At 39.0% G+C, this 11420-nt stretch overlaps 1 protein-coding gene across 1 annotated transcript in view; it reads right to left on the bottom strand.

Annotated features, from left to right (window-relative positions):
- Positions 1-5445: 5445 nt before the first annotated feature.
- NDNF (neuron derived neurotrophic factor) overlaps positions 5446-11420 on the bottom strand; it is a 40800-nt gene continuing 34825 nt past the window's right edge. Inside the window, exon 4 of the mRNA XM_015077490.3 lies at positions 5446-9831. Coding sequence (XP_014932976.1) covers positions 8438-9831 — 1394 coding nt within the window. The 3' untranslated portion in view covers positions 5446-8437. The remainder of the gene's footprint in view (positions 9832-11420) is intronic.

The raw sequence follows: 11420 nt of genomic DNA, 5'->3' as shown, positions 1-11420 counted from the left end.
TTCAAGTTTCATGTTATGTGTTTTTTAATACCAAATGTTGCCTTAGCAATTAGGAGAAAATATTTTCAAAGTGGTGGGGAAGGAGGCCGAGGGGCAGAAGGGCACTCATCCCTCCTTAGCATTGTCTAAGAAAGAGCACTACTAAGGAAGCCACATCAACTAACTTACTAGCCCCAAAGGCAACACCTGAATCTCCCTCCTTCTCCATGCAGGGCACAAAGTTTACCCCACCTGGGATTCAGGCAATAGCTATGGGGGCTTTGTAAGTGCCAAATACATAGGAAGAATTTGTATGGGAACAAAGATATAAGAAGGTGAATCAGAAGAATATTAATAGCGGGGCACCTGGATGGCTCGGTTGGTTCAGTGTCTGACTTCGGCTCAGGTCATGATCTCATGGTTCACGGGTTCAAGCCCTGCTCTGTACTGACAGGTCAGAGTCTGGAGCTGCTTCGGATTCTGTGTCTCCCTCTCTCTCTGTCCTTCCTCTGCTTGCACTCTCTCTCTCTCTCTCAAAATAAATAAACATTAAAAATTTTAAACAAAAGAATATTAATAGCAAGTACCTAATGTGAAACAAAGCAAGTCCTTTAAAAAAAATTTTTTTTAACGTTTATTTATTTTTGAGACAGGGAGAGACAGAGCATGAATGGGGGAGGGTCAGAGAGAGGGAGACACAGAATGCGAAACAGGCTTCAGGCTCTGAGCTGTCAGCACAGAGCCCGATGCGGGGCTCGAACTCACGGACCGTGAGATCATGACCTGAGCCGAAGTCGGACGTCTAACCAGCTGAGCCACCCAGGCGCCCCAGTCTTTTTTAGAATGAACACTAGTCACCATCCTTTAAAAGTAAGCTTGTTCCAATGGACTTCATGGAAACCAACAAGCAAGGGATAAGAGTCATCCCTTCCAGCATTGGCTTATCTATAACCTTGGATTTGACACTGTGCTGTATATTTTATTAGCCATATGATGTTGGGGAAGCAACCTAATTAACCTCTCTGATCTTTGGTTTGTTTCTTCATCAGTAAAGTGTGGGAAATAGTAGTCTCTATCTCATAAGACTGTTGTGTGAATTAATGCCATAATGCCTCAGCTCAGGGCTTTACATATAATGAAGTCCTAGTAAATATCTGCCATTAAAAAAAGAAAAAACTGGACAAAACTGAAACAAAACTAAAAACAACCACAGACAACTCTTTATATGCTAAAACACAAAGGCATTAAATAAAGGTTTATTGGCATCATATTACAGACACATATTATATCATATGTGAGCATTACAGCAAATTCTATATAATAAGATATATGTATAAGGAAACCGCCAAGCAAGGTTGTTGTGGTGTAGTATAGGACACCATTAAAATGGAAACATTCCGCCCAGTAAGAGGAATTTAGCAATACTTTGTGAATTATTTCTCGTCTGTCTCTAGCTCTCCATATTTATCTGTGTCAAAGATAATTTGTTTACAAATGTCCAGGCCAAGCTTTAAGTGTATTTTAACTTTTCCCCATTTTTATCATCTACTCTTACTGTATTTTATTCTGGCGAAATTCTGGTTCACTAACTAATAAGCAGCAGAGCTCACTACCACACAAGTGGAAGGAGAAAGATGCATGAATTTGGAGCCAGATGTATCCACTTTGTATTCACTTTGTGACCTTGAGCACATTATGTAATTCCTTTGTTCTTTGGGTTACTTGTCTGTTCAGTGAGACTACAATAGTGTCTTCATCTCAGAGTTGTTAGGATTACATAACTGTATTTCATATGCCTGGCACTCGGCATGTGCTTAAAGGTTGTTAGTTTCCCTGCTTTTCCAAAAGGAATCTGAGAGATCATCACTTCTCATTTTACAAATGAGAAAGTTCGAGTCCACAGAAGTTAAAAAAAAAAAAAATCTGCACACCCGAAGTCCCATTTCTAATGCACTCTTTCCACTGCGGTCCTTTCCCCTAGAGCTTTGTTTAACTTCAACAGAGAAGAGAAAACTCGGTGGAATCAAAAAGTATTCTTTTCCTCTTTTTAATATAGGTAAGTCACCAAGAGATTTTAAAAGTGGGAGTGAGTTTTATGAAAGGTAATAAGTAGTCTAAGAACTGTCTTAAATCCTCAGAAACATTAAAAACAGAAGTTCTGTTCTTCCAAGATTTCCATAGCAGAGCATAAGTATTCTGTATGCTTTGGCTCCAAAAACTCCAGAACTGAGTATTTATCTGCACATTTCAACTCAGGCCTCCCGGAATGCTTGCCCGTGCAATTGGCAAAGGAGCTGGCTTTCAGAATGTAGAGCAGTCAAGTTTGCTCAGCACACAGCTGTATTTGAAGCACAGTGCTCTGCTATCAGTCCACGGAACTTGCACAAAACACAAGCAATTTAAATGTAAATGCTGTGCTCTTACCCTGCTTTCGATATCTTTGTCATCTATTCCCATACCTGAAGATCACCATGGATAACTCAGGAGAAGCCGTTATCATGTACATGATGAAAACAGGCAAAAATTCAGCAACCTGTAATTTAGATCTTGGACTCTTTGAGAAAGAATGGCAAGCTTTATTCAGCAGGAAGGAGATATTCAACACTGCCATTTAAAAATAGCCAGCCAAAGAGTCTGTTGTTTCTTTAAAAGCTGTTCGTAAGATGGCATTTTACCGTAATAAAACTAATTGAATTTTACTTGGTTATTTATAAACAAATATATGTATACTTGTGCCTCTCACTTGTCTCCCTTGCCTCTTGTCTCAGGTAAAGTTCTTACTCCATCCAGAAAGAGCAGGACACAGTAAATGTGTCTAAGGCTACTTGTGGCTGCCGTGATACACGGACACTCAGTCTTTGGAAATGGGCCGTATTTGTGACGACACCAGCTGCTCTTAGAAATTGCTCATGTAGCAAACTCTATCTGTTGTTGTTACTATTACATGGTTAAGCCCAAATCTAGTTACTTTGCCATATGGATCTGCAGAGGAGCATGAAATGGGTCAGACAAACACAGAGGCCTATGCAATATTTCTGTGGCTCTTGAGGGTAAAGCTGCTTCTAAAAACTGCTGTTGTTCTGGTGGTGTGGAAAATTTTCCAGCCTCAATGGGAAAAGCAGCTAGCACATTAATCTTACTTAATACCTCTCCGTTCATTTTATAGGAAGAGATGAGACTGAACAGTCTAACCTCTAATGCTGCTGTGTATTAATGTACTTTATTCTATTTATCATAAACAATTTTTCTCAGAAGGAAAACCCTTTCAGGGTTATGATGTAGGATGGACATTTGGGGTTTTGTCAAACATATCATAAAACAACTGCTTATATTATTCTGTGCTGCCTTACTTACACAAGTTAGAAGGATTATACCAAGAGCAAACTACAGACAAGAAATACATTTGCTTATTTCCAAATTATGGCAACATTAATCTTGGCAAGTATTTATACAAGAAGAGAGAGACCCAAAACATTGTGAAATTGCTGCTTAAAACTCAGTTTCTGATGATAGTATCAGACTCAAAAACAAAGCAACATACTCATCACATCTCTTGCTGTAGGATGGCTCTTTTTTTCCCAGACTGTTCTGTCTGGATCTCATCACCCACAATGAGAATTGGTCTGCTCTGACTTCTCTTTATTACACCTTTGTCTCAACTCAAATATTATTTCAAATTCTGACGTCTTAGGACACATCCACATCCTGGGAGGGTGCTTGATGTGTCCTTGGCTCAAAGTCTTTAAATTTACCTTTCTGACAAGTTTCAAGAAAACCTGACGCTTTGCTGAAAGTTCTCTGTAGCATAATGGGATGGTGAATTACATTCCTCCTTATTTCTGTTTCTTAATGAGTCTTTTACTAGGACTCAGTGTCCCTCCTTGTACTACTTTCCTCCCCCTCTAACACTTGTGGGGTACCTGATGTCACCATATCTTTATTAGTATCTGAATAATGACAAAATGCCAATGTAACTATGCCTAAGGCCATGCACCCCTCAAACTCGGAGCCAATTATTTTTCTGTGATGGCAATCAATAGACTTCAATTTATTTTACACTTTGAAAAAATATTTAAAAAAATCTTTGAGGGGCACCTGGGTGGCTCAGTCCGTTAAGCGTCCGACTCTTGGTTTCGGCTCAGGTCATGATCTCACAGTTCATGGGTTTGAGCTCCAAGTCAGACTCTGCACTGACGGCATGGAGCCTGCTTGGGATTCTTTCTCCCTCTCTCTGCCCCTACCCTGCTTGCTCTTCCTCTCTCTGCTCCTCTCGCTCTTAAAAATAAATAAACTTTTAAAAAGTATCTTCGAAAGAGGTGTGAGGGTAGATATGAAAAGCCATTCTAAGCAACGTTATCTCTGAATTCTGATTACTAAATTTCTCAAAGGCTGAGAAGGAGGAATGTGAATAAACAGAAGTGAAAATCTTATCCAAATAACATGATCGACCATTCCTAGGAAGTGAGAATATCAATCAGTGGATAAAATGTTAATAGAGTGGATGGTGATCTAGATCAAATTTTCCAATACAATATTTCACATCAAACAGAATCCAAAACCTTAATAAGGTTAAGCTATAGTAGATATCTCACTGCCCTTATTCTCTCAGGCCTCTTAAGAAAGAAATTCGCTAAAACTATACTTTTCTCCACACTCCATTTCATCTCCCTGCCCTCCTCTCTCTCACTTTCCACCTTTCAAGCAACAGACAAGGCTCAAATCCCAAACCACTGCATATTTATCTGGCCAAAATTCTCTGGGGAAAACACAACAATGAGTGTGCCCTGATGCCTCCCAGGTCCTGTGGACAACCAAGAGCAGAGGACAGCTGAAGTCTGGCAGTGGTCACTTCTCTTGGTGCTGGTGACAACCCAAAGTCATGTTCCCAGACGATTTTGTCTCCATCACACCTTATCAAAGTGGGGAAGGAAGTGGTTGGAGATGCTCCAAATGACCTTGTTTTTCAAGTTAGATGCTAGTTCTTGTTTTGTTTTGCTCTGAAACCAGCCAAAGAAGAGAGACAAAGAAATATACTCTGGATGAGCCACTGCATGCTTTCTGGAGTAAAGAAATGCTTACAATGAAATCCTAGAGTGAACATTTACTGGGAGGGCAGGAATCTGGGTTCTCATCTTAGTTGGGCTTCAATTTCCTCATCTATAAAATGAGTTAGTAGAAATAGATGATCTCTAAGAGGGGTTGGTAAAGTATTGGAAGAGATCCTGATTGGTTTGGGGTCCATCAAATCCACTGAGTTGTATATAAAACTGAGTGTGTGTGTGTGTGTGTGTGTTTTCATTGAATACATCTAGACCTCTAATCTATTAAGAATCATTAAACTGATTTCAAACTGGAGAGTTCACCTAAGTGATTTTTTTGATTGAATTCATTTCATTTGGCTTTTCAAGACACCAAAATCATGATCTTTTCAAATGTACTCTGAGTAATGAAAATGAGGAATGAATATATCCTTTCCAGCACATACCCTTTAATGCTTCACACTTAAAAATTTAAGCTAGACATTGATTACAAAATAATTTAACCAATAAAATCATCTGCTATAATTTTTTTATAGATTCTGAGTAGTTTTCGATTCAAAAAATACAGGGCTTATCATTACAATAGTTGATTAATGATCTTATAGCCTCAAGTTTGTATGTGCATGAAAACCTAAAATACTTCATGTCTCTGAAAATAACTAATTTTTTTTTCTTACAAGTTTGAAGTCAGTCATAGGTTACACACATTCTTAAGAAAATCTGAAATGGCCTTTAAGAATAAGTTCCTTTTAAGTAATAAATAAGACAAAAAAATTATTTACTTTTGGAAAATGATCCACAAGTCACATTTCCCCCTCAAGAATTAGTGATTTACATTCTGGTAAATATTTTGGAATCTGGGCAATTCCACTCTCTGTTTCGACCATGAGAATTTTATTTTTATTTCTCTGGTCTTTAATTTCTTCTGCACCTGAAAAATAAAGAGAGTGACCTTGAACTAAGTGTCCTCAAAGATTCTTCCCTCCTCAATGATACTATGGCTATTCTTGGGATTCTAAAAGTCCTGTTCTCAAAACAGCTATCCTGGAGTTTAAAGAAGATAAGGTGGTGCTTTTGTATTAGCTACTTTCTAGTTCTTTGTTAATTAAGAACAATTTTTTTCTTTCTTGTCTCCAGCTCACCTGAGTGCTGCTAAAATTCTAACACATTCGTAAATGAGATCTTTATTTTTAATAGGTTTTACCCTTTCTTTGTGACTGATAAAAGTTTCACAATGTGTATTTAATTTCCCTACAAGTTCTAAAAGGCAAATTTCACTGGGGCCATGAAAGAATTCTCAAATTTATCCAAACTATGTAGTAACCAGCATCACAGCTGGCTGAAAAGCAAAAACTTGGTTAAATTGAGTTGGCCCTGTTCCCAGGGGTTCCCAGGCATTAAGCAATATCTGAGAGTTAAGTCCATTGCCTTCAGAAGCTGCAATAACTCTTTGATCCACTGTGGCTCCATTTAGCACTTTGGTCTGTAATAACATATTAGTGAGTAATACGAGAAAGTTGGTTCTCCCTCCAAATGCACCACGTTTATAGCTTAGGATGTTAACATCTCTGGGATATTGTCAATTTTAAAGTTCTCCTTCCAGTCTGATAGGCTACCTGGCTTCGGTACGTGTTCTCTTTTTCTTTTTAAAAATTCTTTCAGGTGTCATTACTGTTTTATCTGGATGTGATCAATTTCCTTTTAATATCATAACCTAGAGGAGTGGGAGGATAGATTTTTAGCGGAAATATTTTATCCTAAGGTGATCAGAGCACCTTTCCTATTGGCCACCACTTATACTTATCTTAGCCGAAGCAATTCTGTGCTCCATAGGAATGCGACGGATGCATGCCCACTGTATGAAAGGTGGTGCCTGCATGTAGGGGACAGTGTAGAGGTTAAGAGATTATATCTGTTCCCACTTGTAGTTACAGGAGCACCTTGCAATTTAAGACTCACAGAATTCTACAAAAGACAATGTCTTATAAAGAAGGTATCTTATAATGTCTCCTTATCTGAATCTGTCACCACCTAATTTATAAATGGAAAAGGGGGGCAATGGGAGTTACCAGATTTTCTTAAGGTTATGTGGCTTTGGTGATGACAGACTTTACACTCTCTGAATCCTGAGCTAATGTTCTCATGACATCTCATGTATAGTACTGTGGAGAATGAAACCATCTAAAGCGGCTCTTTGTGCAGTCTTTGCTAAACGGTTTCTGTTATTATTTGCCTATATTTTATCTTACACCTAAATTACTTTGTAAAAATTCGTGACAAATCAAAGTATCAGACTGTTAATGTTACAAAACAGTAGCTTCTGTCGTTTCCTCATTTCTAGCTCGAGTCCTAACTGGTGGTTGCTAGACTGCTTCAGGTAGAAATTAAAATAATTATTTTGCTAATATTCAAGAAGATGGAAAATACTTGCAATGTCCCAATTTTGTATTTAAAACAGATGCTTATGTTTAAAATAAATGAAATACATTTTAGGTCATTAAGAACGATTTGTTGAACACTTACAAGCTACAGTGTTTGGCTTATCCTATTCTTTTAAAACAAGTCTGTTAGAGCTCCCTCAACCCTGCTGATACCTGGCTCCGGCTTCAATTCAGTGTCAAAATACAAATTGTAGCAACTCTCTCTAATGCCACAGAAACGTTAGAGAGATGCAACATGCTTTCTTAACTGTTAAAAAAGGGTCAATTCTGGTGCCAAATTCTATAAAGACGCAGTTTTGAAAACAGAATAGAAATTGAATACACCGTGGTAGCTGCTTGGGAAAATGAACAGTATATAATCTAATATCTTTAATTTTATGTACATGAATATAATGTATGTCAACTTTGTACATGAGATACATATAGTATTTAAACATTTTACTCAACAGATAAGAATTTACAATAGCAATATAACTGACTAGAGGGCTGTCCACTTAATATACTTAGATTAGATCTGTACTTTAACAGGAAAAGAATTTAATAGTTTACAATCATAGAAACACTGACATTTAAAATGACTTTATAAAATAATTTATATATATCCTAGCATCTATAGAGAGGAATGATTTGCATTTTGTGGATGTGTGCAATGAATGGCATTATCTTAGATTTTTAGGTAATAAAATAATTTAGAAGCAGTTCATGCAGTGGTCAAAGCAAGAGATGGCAGTTCCTTCAAGATGTCCTCTATCTTTGACATCCACGGGCAGCAGACACACACTAGGTGCCATCGGGGCACACTAGAACAAGGCTCCTCAACAGTTACTCATATAAACATCCATGTACACAAGTTGATATCCTTCCTTCCCCAGTACCAGTCACAACTTCTCTCAGCTGTGGGAGTAGTCAGTTTATATTGAAAGTGATTTCGTGTCTCTCCTGCAGTTCTATGTAATAGTATCTCTCTCTGTGAGGTAACTAACAGAACTTCCTGGTTTTCACGACTTTACTCTGATACTTCACCGAGTGCCCCCCATGTCCTATGACATAAACATCCAGCAGGTAAGATTTTCCAGGCAGAAGTCCTTTAATTGTTTCTGTGGTCACTGCTTTCTGTAGGTTTTGACTGTGGAAATATTTACAGAGGACCTTTTCCGATTTCTTCCTTGTATCTGGTCCGAGGCATTGGTTTTGCTCTCTTTTCTTCTGGTCTTCATTGTAGTTATCATCCACTTCCTTTTTGTAGATGCAGAACTTGTTCCTCTCCTGAGTGCCCAGCCAAGCCACCGTGGCCGAAGAACAGGTGCGGAGCTTGTCGAAGGCTTTGATTCTTGTGTCTTCAGGAAGAGAGGGAAATGGCTGCTTACTTGGCCTTGTGGTCGCTAGTATTTTCAACATAGATGCTCCTTTCTTGTGTCCCTTCAGGCGAATGAGATACTTGGCTTTAGGTTTTCCTCTGAGCTGAAACTGCCGAATGCCTTCCACATTCTGTGACAGAAGAAGCTTCCCATCCCTTCTCACTTGGATCTGGATAGCGTCCAGACAAGAGTGAATGAAGAAAGTGACTTTTTGGTGTGAAGAGACCGGGGCAAACCGCAAAAACTTGGCTCCCTTCCGTTTGACAAATACGTCTGTCACTTTTCCATCTTTGAGCTCGACCGTCTTCTGTTTTGCCTCTTCCTTGGTCCTGGCGAAGGTGCCCACGTAAGCCGTACTCATGTTGCTATTGCTGTTGGCCACGAAGACGTCAAAGTAATACTGCGTGTCAGGTTTCAGGTCTGAGACGGTGAAGATGTTCTTATTTCCTATGCAGATTTTCTGAATGTCAACCTTGGGCCTCGAGTAGACATGCCGCCCCAGTTTGGGGGAAGGCTTGGTTAGGAAGCTGCGTTCTTTGCCCAAATTATCTGAAGGAAATCCAAAGTGGGCAAAGTCAAAGGGGCTGAAGTCCAGCCCGGGTTTTGGAGCCATCATAAAAGCATCATCTGCACTCAGTTTTGCTTCAACGGCACAGAGACTTTTGAAATTGTGCTCTTTGTTGATGACCACACAGTACTGAATGGGTTGTTTCAGCAGAGACGCTGTAGGGCTCGGTTTCCAGGCCAAGGTGACTGTGGTGCGTCCCAGGGACGTGACATCTACTCTTGGGTCGTAAGGTAATTCGGGGTAGGGCTGATCAGACTCTGGGGTTGTGGTGGCATAGACTTTGAAATGTGTGTCTTTCTCTGTTGAAAGAAGCTCCAACTGATACAAACCAGATGGAGAACTAGAAGATATAAAATACTCCACATCATTGCCTTTGTAGGAGAATAATTCTGTGCCTTCCTCATTAATGATCTGCTGCCTCTGTTCCTCCAGAGGCTCTGGGTCACCTAGAAGACACGAGAGAAATACAAGCTACATGTCAGGGTGTGTACTGTGGCTTGCTGACCTTAAATTGTGTTTTTAGACTCTTCTTTTTTCTCTGTTATAAAACTAATAATGTTCCCAGTAGATAATTGGGAAATAGAGAAAAAGAATAAGATAAAAAAATCATAAACTTTTTATCCTGAGACAGTCCTTTATTAATATTTTTTGATCCTGAGACAGTCCTTTACTAATATTTTCATTCATTTCCATCTATGCAATTGATTTATTTCATCTTTCTCTATAACCTAATAACATTTATTCTCATACATATATGTTCCCAGGCAAACCTTCATTTTTGAATCCAGTGTTTCTCAATGTTATTATTATATTAATATTATATCATAAAAATAATATTGTTGGTCAATTTTTGATCATTTAAAATTGTGCTCTTATATATATGTTAGGCTTTTCTGAATTTAAATTTAGGCTTGAGGATAGGCTCCAATTAGTGGAATTTTTAGGTCAAAGACTGTAAACGTTTTAGAGACTAATCCCTACTGTCAATCTGCTTATCAAAAGGATTCAACCTGATTGCATTTTGATGGCCAGCCATTTCACAGATTTTGCTCTTGTATCTAGGACTGGACAATCTCTCATTAAAATATAGAATATAAAGGACCAGCAGGGGTACCTAATTTTCAGTGTAGAGAACACATGCACAGAAATAATAGGAGGAAAGTATTGAAACTAAACTAATTTTTTCTTTTTATTGTTAACATCAGATATCACACGAATGCCAGATAAGCTGACAGGAATTGGTGAAGGACTGGGTTGCCAGGGTGGGAATGAACCTTGTTCAGCTTATTACTGCAGCTTGAGTGAGGTATGTAGACTTTCATATTCCCAAACCATGAGATTAACACAATCTCGTGTGACTCTTTATTCTCTATCTCCTCTGCTGTACTTTCCATATTTGCCTAGTTACAACATCCTCTTAGCACTGTGAGTGGAGCAGCCTGCTGGCATCCTTCGCCTGGCACCAGTCACCAAGCCTTCATCTTTAAGCTATGATGCCTTCACCCCTTAAAAGGAGATCACACCAGGTTCGTATATGGACTCTTCTCATTTACCTGTGTCTCGGTATTTGCTTTCCACCATCTGCATTTTCTTTAAATGCCTCACGCACACCTTATACTGACTGTCTTGTCATCCTGGACTTGCACTGGTGCTAAATGCCTTCCTGCTCCTCTTTTTGGTGCCATTCTTTATTCCCCAGAGATCTTGGCTGCATATTGGAATCACAGAGGGGGACATTTAAACAGTCCCAATGTCCAGTCCACACTCCAGGACAATTAAATCAGGACCTTTAAGGGTAGGATCTAGGCATCAATAGTTTTTAAAGCCCCCAGTACTGATTCCAATGTTTGGTAAGATTGCAAACCACAGCTAGAGAGCCTAGTCCAAACCTCTCCATTTTTCCTCACGCGTTCAGTCTCCACATCTGTCTCCCTTAGCCATTTAACTAAGATCGCCATCATTTGATGCCACCTTCCATTTCCCTCATCTCCGTTGCAAAGTCTCCAGCTTCTTCACATATGCATTCATGCTGTTT

This window comes from Acinonyx jubatus, chromosome B1, assembly GCF_027475565.1.
Source record: "Acinonyx jubatus isolate Ajub_Pintada_27869175 chromosome B1, VMU_Ajub_asm_v1.0, whole genome shotgun sequence".
NCBI lineage: Eukaryota > Metazoa > Chordata > Mammalia > Carnivora > Felidae > Acinonyx > Acinonyx jubatus.
Note: the sequence above shows the minus strand (reverse complement) of the source record. Positions and strands in the feature narration are given on the sequence as shown.